Here is an 18661-nt window from a genome sequence, read left to right as displayed (position 1 = left end):
CCGCTGGTCATATTGGCAGTCTACCAAACCCGCTGGTCATATTGGCAGTCTACCAAACCCGCTGGTCATATTGGCAGTCTACCAAACCCGCTGGTCATATTGGCAGTCTACCAAACCCGCTGGTCATATTGGCAGTCTACCAAACCCGCTGGTCATTGGCAGTCTACCAAACCCGCTGGTCATATTGGCAGTCTACCAAACCCGCTGGTCATATTGGCAGTCTACCAAACCCGCTGGTCATATTGGCAGTCTACCAAACCCGCTGGTCATATTGGCAGTCTACCAAACCCGCTGGTCATATTGGCAGTCTACCAAACCCGCTGGTCATAGTGGCAGTCTACCAAACCCGCTGGTCATATTGGCAGTCTACCCAAACCCGCTGGTCATATTGGCAGTCTACCAAACCCGCTGGTCATATTGGCAGTCTACCAAACCCGCTGGTCATATTGGCAGTCTACCAAACCCGCTGGTCATATTGGCAGTCTACCAAACCCGCTGGTCATATTGGCAGTCTACCAAACCCGCTGGTCATATTGGCAGTCTACCAAACCCCTGGTCATATTGGCAGTCTACCAAACCCGCTGGTCATATTGGCAGTCTACCAAACCCGCTGGTCATATTGGCAGTCTACCAAACCCGCTGGTCATATTGGCAGTCTACCAAACCCGCTGGTCATATTGGCAGTCTACCAAACCCGCTGGTCATATTGGCAGTCTACCAAACCCGCTGGTCATATTGGCAGTCTACCAAACCCGCTGGTCATATTGGCAGTCTACCAAACCCGCTGGTCATATTGGCAGTCTACCAAACCCGCTGGTCATATTGGCAGTCTACCAAACCCGCTGGTCATATTGGCAGTCTACCAAACCCGCTGGTCATATTGGCAGTCTACCAAACCCGCTGGTCATATTGGCAGTCTACCAAACCCGCTGGTCATTGGCAGTCTACCAAACTTGCTGGTCATTGGTAGTCTACCAAACTTGCTGGTCATTGGTAGTCTACCAAACTTGCTGGTCATTGGTAGTCTACCAAACTTGCTGGTCATTGGTAGTCTACCAAACTTGCTGGTCATTGGTAGTCTACCAAACTTGCTGGTCATTGGTCGTCTACCAAACTTGCTGGTCATTGGTCGTCTACCAAACTTGCTGGTCATTGGTCGTCTACCAAACTTGCTGGTCATTGGTCGTCTACCAAACTTGCTGGTCATTGGTCGTCTACATTTACATTTACATTTAAGTCATTTAGCAGACGCTCTTATCCAGAGCGACTCTACCAAACTTGCTGGTCATTGGTCGTCTACCAAACTCGCTGGTCATTAGTAGTCTACCAAACTTGTTAACTGCCTGGTACTCAGCACTCTATCGTCAGGATTTATTACACTTTTTAAAATGTAGATGTTCCAAAGGTCAGCATCAGTGTCTTGTAGGCTGTGTGTGGAAGTCAGGAGATGCTAAATGTGTTTTATGTTAATTAACGGTCAATTACCGTGAGACCTGCAGCTATTTACATGACAATCACCGACTGACCAAATGTCCTGACGGCCACTTGGTGTTGTACATCTGTTGGTGAGAGAACTGACCTCCGTTGATGTTGGGGTCGTGGTACAGCTTCCACCCCTCCAGAGTAGCAGCTCTCCATGCCTGGCCACAGCGCTTACACAGCCTCTGGGCCTGCACACAACCACACGTCACTAGAAACCAGTTCAGTATAACCCTCCTATCCACCAGGTGGCGCTGTACTGAGATCAGTCTGAAAACGCCACCCTATTAGCTATACAGGGAACAAAACGGTGCCTGTTTCTCACCTCGTCAGTCATGCCCGCTCGGAGGAGGGTGAACAGGTACTTCAGCAGTCTGGCATCATCCTCTCTGTCCAGGTCTGCCAGAGGACGTCTCTGTCTGACGGGGGCGTCAGGGTCCTACAGACACACACTTACTTTATGTTCTAAGTAAAACCATGTATTACCTATCATGGCATAAGAGAATGTGTATGTAGGAGAGTGTGTGTGTGAGAGAGAGAGCTAGACTGTGAAGAGTAGGCCTAAAAGTCCCTCTTACCAGCTCAGTAACCAAGGGAACATTGTAGCCTGTGAAGAGTAGGCCTAAAAGTCCCTCTTACCAGCTCAGTAACCAGGGGAACATTGTAGCCTGTGAAGAGTAGGCCTAAAAGTCCCTCTTACCAACTCAGTAACCAGGGGAACATTGTAGCCTGTGAAGAGTAGGCCTAAAAGTCCCTCTTACCAACTCAGTAACCAGGGGAACATTGTAGCCTGTGAAGAATAGGCCTAAAAGTCCCTCTTACCAGCTCAGTAACCAGGGGAACATTGTAGCCTGTGAAGAATAGACCTAAAAGTCCCTCTTACCAGCTCAGTAACCAGGGGAACATTGTAGCCTGTGAAGAATAGACCTAAAAGTCCCTCTTACCAGCTCAGTAACCAGGGGAACATTGTAGCCTGTGAAGAGTAGGCCTAAAAGTCCCTCTTACCAGCTCAGTAACCAGGGGAACATTGTAGCCTGTGAAGAGTAGGCCTAAAAGTCCCTCTTACCAGCTCAGTAACCAGGGGAACAGTGAATCCTGTGCTGGATGTGTTTCTCCTCAGTTTCAGAACATGAAGGGTATTCTCCCTGAAAGTCAAACAGAATATTAGCCAAGGAACATGGTCTTCCTAACGACATACAAGTGCTTGTCTCTCAAATGACTCCAGCTACTTACCAGTAGACAGACTTGGCATAGTATTCAATGTTGTCAGAGAAGTCCCCGATTTCATCTTTGGCGATACTCTCTAACCAATCCACAACCAGCTAAGAGAGAGGAGGTGAAACGATTATGTAAAACTGTATGTCTCTATTACAACCATCAATCAGACCAAACAGGACTGTACCACTAGAGACAGACAGGGGATTACAACCATCCATCCATGCATCAGACTAAACAGGACTGTACCACTAGAGACAGATAATAGGGGAGGTGGTGTGTGTGTGTGTTTTGTGTATATACAGTACCAGTCAAAAGTTTGGACACACCTACTCATTCCAGGGTTTTTCTTTATTTTTTACTCTTTTCTACATTGTAGAATAATAGTGAAGACGTCAAAACTATGAAATAACACATATGGAATCATGTAGTAACCAAAAAAAGCTTTCAACAAAACAGATTCTTCAAAGTAGCCACCCTTTGCCTTGATGACAGCTTTAAACACTCTTGGTATTCTCTCAACCAGCTTCATGAGGTAGTCACCTGGAATACATTTCAATTAACAGGTGTGCCTTGTTAAAAGTTCATTTGTGGAATTTCTTTCCTTCTTAATGCATTTGAGCCAATCAGTTGTGTTGTGACAAGGTAGGGGTGGTATGCAGAAGATAGCCCTATTTGGTAACAGACCAAGTCCATATTACGGCAAGAACAGCTCAAATAAGCAAAGAGAAACTACAGTCCCTCATTACTAAGACATGAAGGTCAGTCAATCAGGAAAACTTCAAGAACTTTGAAAGTTTCTTCATGTGCAGTCACAAAAACCATCAAGCGCTATGATGAAACTGGCTCTCATGAGGACCGCCACAGGAAAGGGAGACCCAGAGTTACCTCTGCTGCAGAGGATAAGTTCATTAGAGTTACCAGCCTCAGAAATTGCAGCCCAAATAAATGCTTCACAGAGTTCAAGTAACAGACACATCTCAACATTAACTGTTCAGAGGAGACTGTGTGAATCAGGCCTTCATGGTCGAATTGCTGCAAAGAAACCACTACTAAAGGACACCAATAAGAAGTAAGGACTTGCTTGTGCCAAGAACCACGAGCATTGGACATTAGACTGGTGGAAATCTGTCCTTTGGTCTGATGAGTCCAAATTTTAGATTTTTGGTTCCAACCGCTGTGTCTTTGTGAGATGCAGAGTAGGTGAACGGATCTCCGCATATGTGGTTTCCACCGTGAAGCATGGAGGAGGAGGTGTGATGGTGCTTTGCTGGTGACACTGATCTATTTAGAATTCAAGGCACACTTAACCAGCATGGCTACCACAGCATTCTGCAGTGATACGCCATCCCATCTGGTTGCGCTTAGTGGGACTATCATTTGTTTTTCAACAGGACAATGACCCAACACACATCCAGGCTGTGTAAGGGCTATTTGGCCAAGAAGGAAAGTGATGGAGTCCTGCATCAGATGACCTGGCCTCCACAATCACCCGACCTCAACCAACAAGTGCTCGGCATATGTGGGAACTCCTTCAAGACTGTTGGAAAGGCATTCCAGGTGATGCTGGTTGAGAGAATGCCAAGAGTGTGCAAAGCTGTCATCAAGGCAAAAGGTGGCTACTTTGAAGAATCTAAAATAGATTTTGATTTGTTTAACACTTTTTTGGGGTTACTACATGATTCCATATGTGTTATTTCCTAGTTTTGATGTTGTCACTATTATTCTACAATGTAGAAAATGTTGACTGGTACTGTATGTGTATGTGTGTGAGAGAGAGAGAGACTAACCTGACTCTGGCGTACTACAGCATCTCTCTGGAAGAGTTGTTCCATCACCACCTTCTCACTAACACCGGGAGCCTGAGGAGAGATGGTCACACACACAGGAGACAGGAAGCTTACTCCCATTTCCTTCTCCGTCTCTCCATCACACAGCAAGAAACACCTGTAGTTCCCTAATGACATCATAGTTCTAGAGGTGTACTCACAGCCACATCCATCATGATGTCATCCTCCAGCTCTGACTGGATCCTGTCTCTGGGGGGGGGGGGGGGGGCACACAATGATGTAACAAAGTCAAACCACGCGTCTCCATAGCAACACCATTCCTCTATGTAGTGATGAGGAAAATAAATGCAAAAATCGATAGTTAGATGTCGGGATATTATTTTGGACGACGTACCGTATCGACATAATCGCAATACATTTTTTTGTGCTAGTTGGCTGAACCTAAACTTTTCCTTCATAGCTTGTTCTCTTTCAGCGTTAAAATGATGTTTTCATGGCTCTAACTTGTCCCTCTGCAGCAGACATATGGTGAGCATATGTTTGGAACATCGAATCGCAATAAAATCCCAATACATATGGTATCGGCATGTAAGTATTGTGATAATATCGTTTTGTGAGTTCCCTGGTAATTCACAGCCCTAATATATATTAAAACATTTAAAAACGAGAGAGAGAATGGAAGGCACGAACAGACAGATATGCATGCGTGGAGAGAAAAATATGGGGTTTCCCAGAAAGAGACAGGGAGCTAGAAAGAGGTAAAAAGAGAGAGACAGACGGACCGCCAGACAGACACTAACCTGTATAGAGAAGCGGTAACGAGAGCGACAGACGAACGGACCGCCAGACAGACGGACCGCCAGACAGACGGACCGCCAGACAGACGGACCGCCAGACAGACGGACCGCCAGACAGACACTAACCTGTATAGAGAAGTGATGAGGCGCCAGGTGACCATCTCCTGCTGTAAAAGCCATCTCATACCAGCAGTCTTAGAGGACTTCTGTTGTCCTGGTGCTGCCCTCGATACCAGCCTCTGGAGCATGCCCACCTGGTACACACAATACACCATTATCACTGTGTTCATAAGGGCAGCATAGCTATACATGCACCATTATCACTGGGTGTTCATAAGGGCAGCATAGCTATACATGCACCATTATCACTGTGTGTTCATAAGGGCAGCATAGCTATACATGCACCATTATCACTGTGTGTTCATAAAGGCAGCATAGCTATACATGCACCATTATCACTGTGTTCATAAGGGCAGCATAGCTATACATGCACCATTATCACTGTGTGTTCATAAAGGCAGCATAGCTATACATGCACCATTATCACTGTGTGTTCATAAAGGCAGCATAGCTATACATGCACCATTATCACTGTGTTCATAAGGGCAGCATAGCTTTACAGGCACCATTATCACTGTGTTCATAAGGGCAGCATAGCTATACAGGCACCATTATCACTGTGTTCATAAGGGCTGCATAGCTATACATGCACCATTATCACTATGTGTTCATAAGAGCAGCGTAGCTTTACATGCACCATTATCACTGTGTGTTCATAAGAGCAGCATAGCTATACAGGCACCATTGTCACTGTGTTCATAAGGGCAGCCTAGCAATACAGGCACCATTATCACTGGGTGTTCATAAGGGCAGCATAGCCATACATGCACCATTATCACTGGGTGTTCATAAGGGCAGCATAGAGCTCTGCATATAAACACACAATGACTCACACACACAATACCCACACTAGAGGAGCAAACCTCCTGTTCCACAAACTCTTGCACATACACACGTGTTCTATAACACACACACACACACACACACACACAGGTTCTAAAACACACACACACATGGGTTCTAAAACACACACACACAGGTTCTAAAACACACACTCTCTCTCACACACACACACACACACACACACACACGGGTTGTAAAACACACACTCACTAGCATACACACAGTAGGGGAAGTTGCGTCAGGTAAGTGAGAAAACGGTACCTTATCTTGACAGATGGCTTCATACTCCTCCAGCAGGTCAAAGACAGCAGTGGAGGAGTGTCTGAGATAGGACTGGAGGAACTCTGAGAACAGACTGACTGATGCTGCAGGACACCGGAGCAGCAGGAGAGAGAGAGAGAGGGAGGGGGTCAAAGGTCAGTGTTGTATTCTATACATTTACAGAACAACACCTAGCCTCTGTAACCTGTTTCCCTAAATCTGGACCATGAAGTCAGTTATACGTGCTGATTTTCAGACCTGGCTGGAAGACCAGGGAAATGGAACTGCTGGCTCATCAGTGATATTACAATCAATCAACAACCAGGGAGAAAATAAATCCATCTGACCAGCCTCTCCAGGATCCTCCTCCTTCAGCATTACAGAGGACATGTTGATGTCGTCAGTAAAGCTGGTGTCCCCCAGTCCCAGCCCGGACAGAGGAGACGGGTACAGGCTGTTCGTCCAGTCACTGTCATCCAGGTTCTGGAGCCCAGAGGGAGTCAAAAACACAGAAACAATCAGCGTGTGGATCGGCCTCAAAGTTGCATACTTGATTAAAAGGTAGTCAGTGTAATGATGTTTCGCACGAGCAGCACCGCAGATATTGCGATGAGCAAGATGCAACACTGACACAGTATCTGCACGGGTTCGCTTCACACTCTTACAACATGGTAGCTACATGACCAAAACAGTGAAGAAGTTAATCCTCACGCTCCAACGCTCTTCAGTTGTGGAAAATTGACCCACTTTACTGTTTACTTTGTGCATCTACGTCATATCACTGAGTCTACCTTTAATAAGAGTCAACAACTGATGAATGGTGATGCAGTGTGGTTTAATTAGCTATTGTATTGGCCTGGTTCTTCTGTCTCCGGATCCCCTCTTTGGAGACAGACAGAACCACACAGTGTCTGTCTGCAGACAAAACAACCAGTCAAGACTGGTATCTATCTCCTCACCATGCTCATACTGCCCAGGGGAGCTCGTGGTGTATGGATGAAACGAGGAGTCCTGCGCCCTGTCGCCAAGATGGCTGACACATCTGGGTTCCTAGCAGCAGTCTTCGGGGTGACTGTAGGGAGAGAAAGTAGGAATAACCACTAGAGTACGATCTGTTACAACAGTATAGCCTTGTCTCCACTAGAGTACGATCTGTTACAACAGTATAGCCTTGTCTCCACTAGAGTACAATCTGTTACAACAGTATAGCCTTATCTCCACTAGAGTACAATCTGTTACAACAGTATAGCCTTGTCTCCACTAGAGTACAATCTGTTACAACAGTATAGCCTTGTCTCCACTAGAATACGATCTGTTACAACAGTATAGCCTTATCTCCACTAGAGTACAATCTGTTACAACAGTATAGCCTTGTCTCCACTAGAGTACAATCTGTTACAACAGTATAGCCTTGTCTCCACTAGAGTACAATCTGTTACAACAGTATAGCCTTATCTCCACTAGAGTACAATCTGTTACAACAGTATAGCCTTGTCTCTACTAGAATACGATCTGTTACAACAGTATAGCCTTGTCTCCACTAGAGTACAATCTGTTACAACAGTATAGCCTTGTCTCCACTAGAGTACAATCTGTTACAACAGTATAGCCTTGTCTCCACTAGAGTACAATCTGTTACAACAGTATAGCCTTGTCTCCACTAGAGTACAATCTGTTACAACAGTATAGCCTTGTCTCCACTAGAGTACGATCTGTTACAACAGTATAGCCTTGTCTCCACTAGAGTACGATCTGTTACAACAGTATAGCCTTGTCTCCACTAGAGTACAATCTGTTACAACAGTATAGCCTTGTCTCCACTAGAGTACAATCTGTTACAACAGTATAGCCTTGTCTCCACTAGAGTACGATCTGTTACAACAGTATAGCCTTGTCTCCACTAGAGTACGATCTGTTACAACAGTATAGCCTTGTCTCCACTAGAGTACAATCTGTTACAACAGTATAGCCTTATCTCCACTAGAGTACAATCTGTTACAACAGTATAGCCTTGTCTCCAGTCATTCTGGGAGACACCAACGAGTGGATGGTGAGAGTCTGGGGTAACAAACTGGACATCATTTGATCTAGATGTCTTTATCGTGGTTGACAGCGGTTTTACCTTTAGCCAAACAATGCTCTCCTAGCAGAGCCAGAGGGCTGTGTTGGTAATGAAGAGGACAGACTTACAGGACTGTTTGAAGAGGGATCCAGGTGTGTGGCAGAGCAGGGACCGGGCAGGTGTGGTGGTACTACCTTGGTTGTCATCACGAGGAGAAAGGACTGGACAACAGCGGTCAGGGAATATAACTGGATAGTTACTGTAACTAAAAGACACACCTTATGCAGTCATATTACAGCCCCATGAGACTTCTGTTAGCTAACTATTAGTCTGAACAACAGTGTGTGAGCAATGAGCATCAGTAATACAGGTATAATGGTATAACATAGACAAAGCACAATCCACAAAGACAACAGGTAGGTAGGTTTTCCATGTCAACAGCCCAATAAGGATACAGTTGAATTGAGCCTTCTTCTGAACTGAACTCTTTCGGCGTGCTGCTCTGGTCACTTCAGCATCCCGTACAATAGGCGACAGCAACTCATTCTGGTCCCTACACAGAGGAACCATGTTAGTTCAGATACTGTAAAGCATGGTTTTGCTTCAGCCCTACACAGAGACACGTGGCCTGCTCCTGGCCCATGCTCATTGACCAGAGATAGTTTGACGGTAAACAAAGTGCTCAGAAGTCATTTTGTATTTAGGAGAAACAGCTTGCGCCTACATAGACAAGTTCACCAGCGTTCTAGTAATACCTTTACTTAGGTACGTGAACCCTGACAGTAGTGGTGCTTGGAGAAACGGTCTGCCCCATGAAAGGAAAGGCGCCCTGTGTGAAAGATTCTATGAGAAAAAAAGTGACATACTCTGAATGATCTAAAATGATAAATCCCATATTGGGATGAATTATGTAAATTAGGCTGTCAACTGAGTAAGAAAATTCACAGGTTTAGATTTTTTTCTGCACTCTCAAATTCCCCGTTTTCAATAGATCTTTTTTTTTTTTTTTAAGGATGTTCTAAGTCCATAACAATGCTTAAATCACAACAGGAAACAACTTGAGGTCTGGGAGAAATCGAAGACATTTTGAGTGTAGTTACCCTTTAATTCGAGTGTGCAGGCACCTAGCACTGTTTGGTGAGCAGTGTTTCTGTAGCACAGGCACCTAGCACTGTTTGGTGAGCAGTGTTTCTGTAGCACAGGCACCTAGCACTGTTTGGTGAGCAGTGTTTCTGTAGCACAGGCACCTAGCACTGTTTGGTGAGCAGTGTTTCTGTAGCACAGGCACCTAGCACTGTTTGGTTAGCAGTGTTTCTGTAGCACAGGCACCTAGCACTGTTTGGTTAGCAGTGTTTCTGTAGCACAGGCACCTAGCACTGTTTGGTTAGCAGTGTTTCTGTAGCACAGGCACCTAGCACTGTTTGGTTAGCAGTGTTTCTGTAGCACAGGCACCTAGCACTGTTTGATTAGCAGTGTTTCTGTAGCACAGGCACCTAGCACTGTTTCTGTAGCACAGGCACCTAGCACTGTTTCTGTAGCACAGGCACCTAGTGCTGTTTGGTTAGCGGTGTTTCAGTAGCACAGGCACCTAGCACTGTTTGGTTAGCAGTGTTTCTGTAGCACAGGCACCTAGCACTGTTTCTGTAGCACAGGCACCTAGTGCTGTTTGGTTAGCGGTGTTTCAGTAGCACAGGCACCTAGCACTGTTTGGTTAGCAGTGTTTCTGTAGCACAGGCACCTAGCACTGTTTCTGTAGCACAGGCACCTAGTGCTGTTTGGTTAGCGGTGTTTCAGTAGCACAGGCACCTAGCACTGTTTGGTTAGCGGTGTTTCTGTAGCATAGGCACCTAGCACTGTTTGGTTAGCAGTGTTTCAGTAGCACAGGCACCTAGCACTGTTTGGTGAGCAGTGTTTCTGTAGCACAGGCACCTAGCACTGTTTGGTTAGCAGTGTTTCTGTAGCACAGGCACCTAGCACTGTTTGGTTAGCAGTGTTTCTGTAGCACAGGCACCTAGCACTGTTTGGTTAGCAGTGTTTCTGTAGCACAGGCACCTAGCACTGTTTGGTTAGCAGTGTTTCTGTAGCACAGGCACCTAGCACTGTTTGATTAGCAGTGTTTCTGTAGCACAGGCACCTAGCACTGTTTCTGTAGCACAGGCACCTAGCACTGTTTCTGTAGCACAGGCACCTAGTGCTGTTTGGTTAGCGGTGTTTCAGTAGCACAGGCACCTAGCACTGTTTGGTGAGCAGTGTTTCTGTAGCACAGGCACCTAGCACTGTTTCTGTAGCACAGGCACCTAGTGCTGTTTGGTTAGCGGTGTTTCAGTAGCACAGGCACCTAGCACTGTTTGGTTAGCGGTGTTTCTGTAGCATAGGCACCTAGCACTGTTTGGTTAGCAGTGTTTCAGTAGCACAGGCACCTAGCACTGTTTGGTTAGCAGTGTTTCTGTAGCACAGGCACCTAGCACTGTTTGGTTAGCAGTGTTTCTGTAGCACAGGCACCTAGTGCACATTGCTGCGCCTAAAATGTTAAGAAACAATATTTTATCAACATTTTAAGCTAAAAATTCTGGGCCCGGTTTTCCAAAAGCATCTTAAAGAGCGACTGCTTTTATAAAGCAACAAATCCCTTTGAAAACAGCCCATGTGGCATCGATAGGAATCAGAAACAGTTAGCTTACTCTAGTGTCAAAATGGACTACACAGTGTAAATACGATCATTTTGGTCATAAAGTCAGTCTCGTCTAAAACAGAGTTTGGACTTTGTGTGTCACACCAGGTAAATGAAGTTTGGGTTTTGAGCCCACTAACACGGGCTGAACAGCTGTGGCGATTGCTCTGTCTAGCAGCTGACTTTGTTCACATAAAAGACAACACATTGCAATTATTTTTTTTTTTTAACTTGAGAAATACTGCACCAAACATCTTAGATGTGAAATAGCACAACTAAAACTCCACTAGCAAACACGTCAACATGTATCTTAGATTCATTCTAACTTAGTCTTAAGATGCTCTAGGGAAACCGGTCCCAGATCTATTCTATCAGCCTTATTAAAGGATTTTACGTATAACTTTACCTCCACTACACTACACTACACTACACTACTTTAATACGCATCATGGGGATTAAGAAAGTCATATGCGCACTGAAAAATAAGTGGGTGTCTGGCAGTCAAAAGAAAATCCTCTATGGGGGAAATGAATGGGAAGATGCATGGCGTTGAACCGCACATAGCGCCCTAGACCAGAGCTAAAATTACGCTAGCTAGCTGTGATCCAGAATCAACATATTCCGTTAAACAAATCACAAGTTACTGAACACTTCAAATGAAATAAAACGCCAGCAAACGTGAATTACTATAAAAAGACCCATTAGTTAACTAGCTGGTGGTACAAACAAACCACTTGCTAGACAGCTGCAAGACACGTTCAAACGACTTGTTAGCTAGCTAACTTAGCTATATATTATTATACCTGCCGTTACAAATCTACAGACCGCGTAGTACAATCACTAAACAATGTCACATACGTCCCTGTAATTAATCTTTTTCTATCAGCATAAAAAGCGTTTTACCAGTCCATGACAGCAGGATATTAACTCCACAGCAAGATAATCCTGTTTCCTAGCTTCTACTTTTGGTTCCCGCTCGACAAGGAATTACAATCGAGCTCCAATACTGTTTAATACACCCCCATTAAATAGAGCCAATTTCCTATTATTTTGAGACGCAAAATCATTCGTAAAATCTAAATAAAGTAATTTTAAATGGGCAAATCAGTGTTTACTAGTTATTAAATCATATTTGAGATTATACTCGATTACTTTGGACTGATGACCAAAAAAAGCTGCTACCATAGAGATAGATAGAGAAGCCATGTTTTTATATAGGTGCCATTATAGCGTCTGTGAGCACACGGGCAGCGCCATTGAGGCCATTTCTATTTGAAGAAGTCAAATTTCTTATTCACGATTGTCTGATCCCTCCTGATGACCCGGTTAGACATGACTCCAACAGAGTCATCAGGAGGGATCAGACAATAAAGTTGGAAGTCTCACCCAGTTAACTACATTACAACGGTGGAAGCCCTCAATAGAGCTACACATGCTAAAATAGTGTTTTGACCATTACAGGTCTCTATTATTCTCTATGACTGCAGCGCGTCATCTACTCCACAGGCTGTGAAGGAAGAGTCGTCATGCTGCGCTCAGTAGCGGACCATTCCTACAGCGCCACCCTCGGGCAGAAACAGTTAAATGTCCGTATTCTTCTCTTTTTTCCCTCATTAACTGGTTATTCTCTCGGCCTACACTTATTTAAATGATCTCATTAACCAAGGCATTCTTTCTTGATATCATGGCAATGTATTAAACATGAACTTGTAGCACGTAAAATGATATAATAACATATAGCTATGAGTGCAGAATGTTTCACTTTGACACAATTTGTCTTAAAACATAAAACAAAAGTCCAGGTATTTAATTTTTTTTTGTATTTTTTTTTCATGTGGTCAGTAGCAGTCCATTTCAGACGGAGAGTGCAGGGCCATGTCAATGTTTCATCAAAGTCCATGTTATTTTCCTGCATGTTGAAGAACAGGAAGTCTATCTGTCCACAGCTTCCTGGAGACCCAGAATAGCACCGTTGTGTGTTGTGTGTTTATATCATTCAGGCTTTCCAAGGATGCTGTGTGTTTCTGAGACAAACGTCAGACAGGCTGAGTGGTCACACCCTGCGAGAGGCTGGAGAAGTCCATAGATTGAGTCCCAAATGGCACCCTATTCCATATATAGTGAACTACTTTGACCAGAGCCTGGACGCACCCTATTCCCTATATAGTGAACTATTTTTAACCAGAAACCTATGGAACCTGGTCAAAAGTAGTGCACTATATAGGGAATAGGGTGCCAGGGACCATAGTGTTCTGGTCAAAAGTAGTGCACTATATAGGGAACAGGGTGCCATTTTAATACACACCCATGGCGTTTCCAGCACAGAAAGGACAATACTGACAGTATAGGAGAAGTTCAATAACTGTTGAGGAACAACGGAAGGACAGTTGTAAAAACTGTTTATTAAAAAGGTGTCGTGGAACAGACTCAAGGGAGAATATTTATCCCAATAACACATTGTGTTTATGTAGGCTGTTATTGTAAATAAGAATTTGTTCTTAACTGACTTGTCTAGATAAAGGCAATATATACATATATGTGTGTGTATGTATGTATGTATGTATGTATCAGATAAAAGTCCACTCCCTCTCCTAAGGGACCAGACTTATTTGCTCATTGCATGTTACAGTCTGCTATGAACCTAAACTGTATGGAGTTACCTCACTCTGGGCAAGTCACTTCAGGCCAGCGAGTTCCTCATCATTTTAACTATAGTACGCTTCCTTAGCCCGACTTACTTTATTCCCAACCCCAAGGAGTCCAATCATTGGCCTGAATGACTCCATTTCTCTGATCTGACAGCTGCTACCACCTATCCCTGACAGGCATATCAGTTACACTAGGCTTAGCTGTAGATTCTGCAGCAGAGGCCCAGAGCAGCTGATGAGTTCATTTGCTACTGGCTTATTGTATGTACACTAGAGAGATAGAGATTACACTAGACATGACTAGTGTATCTCTACACTGCCCCCCCAGTCTCCATAGACATTCCTAAAGACCCATCCCGCTGAATAGCAGCCCTACAGGAAGTAATGTGATGACAGGACCAGAGGGCCTCAGATCCTCAAATCAACATGTCATCCACAGGATTAAAGAAGAAATTGAATTATTCCAGAGTCGAGATCAGCAAGCATATTTTCAATAGATCATGTGCTCTGTGATTCTATACACAAAGAGATGTAGGATATGTAATGTATGGAGTCTAACAGTCCAGCAGGCAGCTCTGCTCTAGCCACAGTCTGATAATGACTTTTCCCCTGACGGAGAGAGATATGGAGAGAGAGAGAGAGAGAGATATGGAGAGAGATATGGAGAGAGAGAGAGAGAGATATGGAGAGAGAGAGAGAGATATGGAGAGAGAGAGAGAGAGAGAGAGATGGAGAGAGAGAGAGAGATGGAGAGAGAGAGAGAGATGGAGAGAGAGAGAGAGAGAGATGGAGAGAAAAAGAGTGTGAAGGAGAGAGATCGTGATAGGGAGAGAGAGAGAGCATGAGAGAAAGAGAGTGGGAGAGAGAGCAATAGAGAGGGAGGGAGAGTGAGAGCATGAGAGTGGGAGAGAGAGCAATAGAGAGGGAGGGAGAGAGAGAGATATGGAGAGAGAGAGAGAGATATGGAGAGAGAGAGAGAGAGATATGGAGAGAGAGAGAGAGAGAGAGATATGGAGAGAGAGAGAGAGAGATATGGAGAGAGAGAGAGAGGAGAGAGAGAGATGGAGAGAGAGAGAGAGATGGAGAGGGGGAGAGAGAGAAAGAGAGAAAGAGTGTGAAGGAGAGAGATCGTGATAGGGGGAGAGAGAGAGCATGAGAGAAAGAGAGTGGGAGAGAGAGCAATAGAGAGGGAGGGAGAGTGAGAGCATGAGAGTGGGAGAGAGAGCAATAGAGAGGGAGGGAGAGAGAGAGTGAGAGAAAGAGTGGGCGAGAGAATGAGGGAGAGAGAGAGGTACATGAAACAGAATATCTGCCAATGGAGTGATAGATGACTTCTATATGAACCCTGGTCTGGGCTGCTCTGCTGTAATCTTGTATTCAACAAGCCATCTGACTTCCTGGAGTACGGTACCTAGTGTGACTGGTGGTGCTGCTAACTGTGCTGTCTTTCAACTGCTTACTGAAAGACTTACATTACAGAGTAGGAACATTTCTGAAACTTTCCTTCACGTCTTCCTTCTATTCGTGTATGTCTGCGTATCTGACTATCTCACCCTCCTCTACCTCAAAGCTACTGAGGAATAAAGACGAAAGCAGTACTATTACAGCAGGGGTGTCCAACTCATTCCATGGAGGGCCTAATGTCTGCTGGTTTGGGGTTTCCTTTCAATTATGACCCAGACAACCAGGTGAGAGTTCCTCACTGAGACCTAGACAACCAGGTGAGAGTTCCTCACTGAGACCTAGACAACCAGGTGAGAGTTCCTCACTGAGACCTAGACAACCAGGTGAGAGTTCCTCACTGAGACCTAGACAACCAGGTGAGAGTTCCTCACTGAGACCTAGACAACCAGGTGAGAGTTCCTCACTGAGACCTAGACAACCAGGTGAGAGTTCCTCACTGAGACCTAGACAACCAGGTGAGAGTTCCTCACTGAGACCTAGACAACCAGGTGAGAGTTTCTCACTGAGACCTAGACAACCAGGTGAGAGTTCTTCACTGAGACCTAGACAACCAGGTGAGAGTTCCTCACTGAGACCTAGACAACCAGGTGAGAGTTCCTTACTAAGACCCAGACAACCAGGTGAGAGTTCCTCACTGAGACCTAGACAACCAGGTGAGAGTTCCTCACTGAGACCTAGACAACCAGGTGAGAGTTCCTCACTGAGACCTAGACAACCAGGTGAGAGTTCCTCACTGAGACCTAGACAACCAGGTGAGAGTTCCGAACTAATCAGTGACCTTCTTTTGTCAATCAAGTAGGAGCGAAAACCCACAGACACTCTGCCCTCCGTGGAATGAGTTTGAGACATGTGCATCACAAGATGGGGAGGTGGTTAAACCACAGAGATAAAACAATCTGTATGGCTAAACCACAGAGATAAAACAATCTGTATGGTTAAACCAGAGATAAAACAATCTGTATGGCTAAACCACAGAGATAAAACAATCTGTATGGCTAAACCACAGAGATAAAACAATCTGTATGGCTAAACCACAGAGATAAAACAATCTGTATGGCTAAACCACAGAGATAAAACAATCTGTATGGCTAAACCACAGAGATAAAACAATCTGTATGGCTAAACCACAGAGATAAAACAATCTGTATGGCTAAACCACAGAGATAAAACAATCTGTATGGTTAAACCACAGAGATAAAACAATCTGTATGGCTAAACCACAGAGATAAAACAATCTGTATGGCTAAACCACAGAGATAAAACAATCTGTATGGCTAAACCACAGAGATAAAACAATCTGTATGGTTAAACCACAGAGATAAAACAATCTGTATGGTTAAACCACAGAGATAAAACAATCTGTATGGCTAAACCACAGAGATAAAACAATCTGTATGGTTAAACCACATAGATAAAACAATCTGTATGGTTAAACCACAGAGATAAAACAATCTGTATGGCTAAACCACAGAGATAAAACAATCTGTATGGCTAAACCACAGAGATAAAACAATCTGTATGGCTAAAACAACAACAACAACACAGAACATTCCGGCGGCAGGCCGGCGTCATGGCAACGCCCTTGCATGGCAATCCAATTTATTGAACTACAGATGCTGGGTTATACAAAATACACCACTTCAATTAAGGCTTTTAGTTTACATTTGGCCACCCCTCTTTTCCCTCCCCACCCCTCCCCTTTCCCATCCCATAATAGGCAGATGACGTTGCATTTCCAATACTGTGGCTCTGTAGGGGGGACATGGTACACATGGTCTATCCACCAGGACTGATGCTGTTGGTTAGCATCACAGCAACACAAAGCAACAAAGGCATTCTCTTACAAGAGGTCAACAGAGGTCACGCAACTCACAACAAACGTGCAACTTTAACCCCCCCTCCCCGCGTCTCAAATGGCAACCTAAGCCCATAGGGCTGTGGTCAAAAGTAGTGCACTATGTAGGGAATAGGGTGCCATTGGGGACGCACACTCCGTCTCATCCAAGTTCTGCCTGTTCCTCCTCCTCATCATCATCTCTACATTGCTGTGGTTCTTATCGTATTTCAGTCTTATTCCCTGCTGCTTCAAACACATTAGTTTGTCCCCCTTCCCCCCACATTCACTATAGAACAGATAACCCCACATGGTTACTCTTCATCACTATCATCATCATCACCATCATCATCATCCGACAGACTGACAGGAAACAGGTCAAACCAAGTATTACACAGGTGAAATAGTCACTAACAGGCAAGTTTCTTTACTGACAGGATCCAATATTTGGTTTTCATATCCTCAGCTGACAACAGATGCATTAGCAAGCAAGGGGACAGGGGAGGGGCTGGGGAAGAGGGGAGGGGCAGGGCTAGGGGAGAGGGGCTAGGGGAGAGGAGTGAGATGGGGGAAAGAGACTAGAGGACAGGGGGAGATAGGGGAGAGGGGCTGTGGGAGAAGGGGAGAGAGGCTGGTTTAGAAAAGGAGAGGGAGTACAGTGAGAATCTACAGCAGCGTTTCCCAAACTCAGTCCTGGGGCCCTCCCTGGGTGCATGTTTTGGTTTTTGCCCTAGCACTACACAGATTATTTGAGTAATCATCAAGCTTGATTATTTGAATCAGCTGTGCAGTGCCAAAAGGTGCCCCCTTTGGGGTCCCCAGGACCCAGTTTGAGAAACGCTGCTCTACAACAGAAGTGTGGAGAATAACATCACCAATGACATGTTGTTCTTTATTTATTTTTCGTATTAAAAACCCTCATTTAAAAAAAAAAATCTATACTTCCTGTTGTAGATCGCAGATTCTGTGAGAGGGGATTGGCTAACTGGACAAACCAAACCAATGAGAGACTGCCTTGGAAGGATAAAGAAAAAAAACCATGATGAGGATCGCCCAGTCACGTCGGCCATTGGTGTCTCAGAAGTTGGGTAGCTTGTTAAAATGTCAAGTCCCTCTTTGACCACAACCCCAATTGAAAAACCCCACTGTACAAACATCTTTGTAAACAACACAAGGGCTGCCTCCAAAATGGCACCCTAATTCCCTATATAGTGTACTACTTTTGACCAGGGCCCATAGGGAAACCAATAGGGAAACCCATTGTGCTCTGGTCAAATGTAGTACACTTGGGTGCCATTTCAGACGCACACAAGGAAACCCAGGCATGACATAGAAGGATGATTGGATCATAGTTGGATTCTCCAGAAAGAAAGATGATTGGATCATAGTTGGATTCTCCAGAAAGAAAAAAACCTATTTGAAGGCAACATCATCAGGCTAAAAGACAATATCATAGTTACTGAAAAAACATGATACT

General features: G+C 44.7%; 2 protein-coding genes across 2 annotated transcripts in view; both read right to left on the bottom strand.

Moving 5' to 3' along the window:
• Positions 1-12149, bottom strand: part of LOC115182955 (nuclear pore complex protein Nup107) — a 29514-nt gene extending 17365 nt beyond the window's left edge. The window contains exons 1-13 of the mRNA XM_029744312.1: positions 12142-12149; positions 9023-9120; positions 8696-8788; positions 7465-7577; positions 6853-6988; positions 6506-6609; positions 5408-5535; positions 4685-4733; positions 4485-4556; positions 2713-2801; positions 2546-2624; positions 1805-1918; positions 1580-1670 (exon numbers count right to left, since the gene is read on the bottom strand). Coding sequence (XP_029600172.1) covers positions 1580-1670; positions 1805-1918; positions 2546-2624; positions 2713-2801; positions 4485-4556; positions 4685-4733; positions 5408-5535; positions 6506-6609; positions 6853-6988; positions 7465-7577; positions 8696-8788; positions 9023-9120; positions 12142-12149 — 1174 coding nt within the window. The remainder of the gene's footprint in view (positions 1-1579; positions 1671-1804; positions 1919-2545; positions 2625-2712; positions 2802-4484; positions 4557-4684; positions 4734-5407; positions 5536-6505; positions 6610-6852; positions 6989-7464; positions 7578-8695; positions 8789-9022; positions 9121-12141) is intronic.
• A 4750-nt stretch (positions 12150-16899) lies between these two features.
• LOC115182953 (ras-related protein Rap-1b-like) overlaps positions 16900-18661 on the bottom strand; it is a gene marked incomplete at its 5' end in the record, with an annotated part of 24447 nt that continues 22685 nt past the window's right edge. Inside the window, one exon of the mRNA XM_029744311.1 lies at positions 16900-18661. This exon is cut by the window's right edge and continues 745 nt beyond it.

Source organism: Salmo trutta, unplaced genomic scaffold (assembly GCF_901001165.1).
Source record: "Salmo trutta unplaced genomic scaffold, fSalTru1.1, whole genome shotgun sequence".
NCBI classification, from domain to species: domain Eukaryota; kingdom Metazoa; phylum Chordata; class Actinopteri; order Salmoniformes; family Salmonidae; genus Salmo; species Salmo trutta.
Note: the sequence above shows the minus strand (reverse complement) of the source record. Positions and strands in the feature narration are given on the sequence as shown.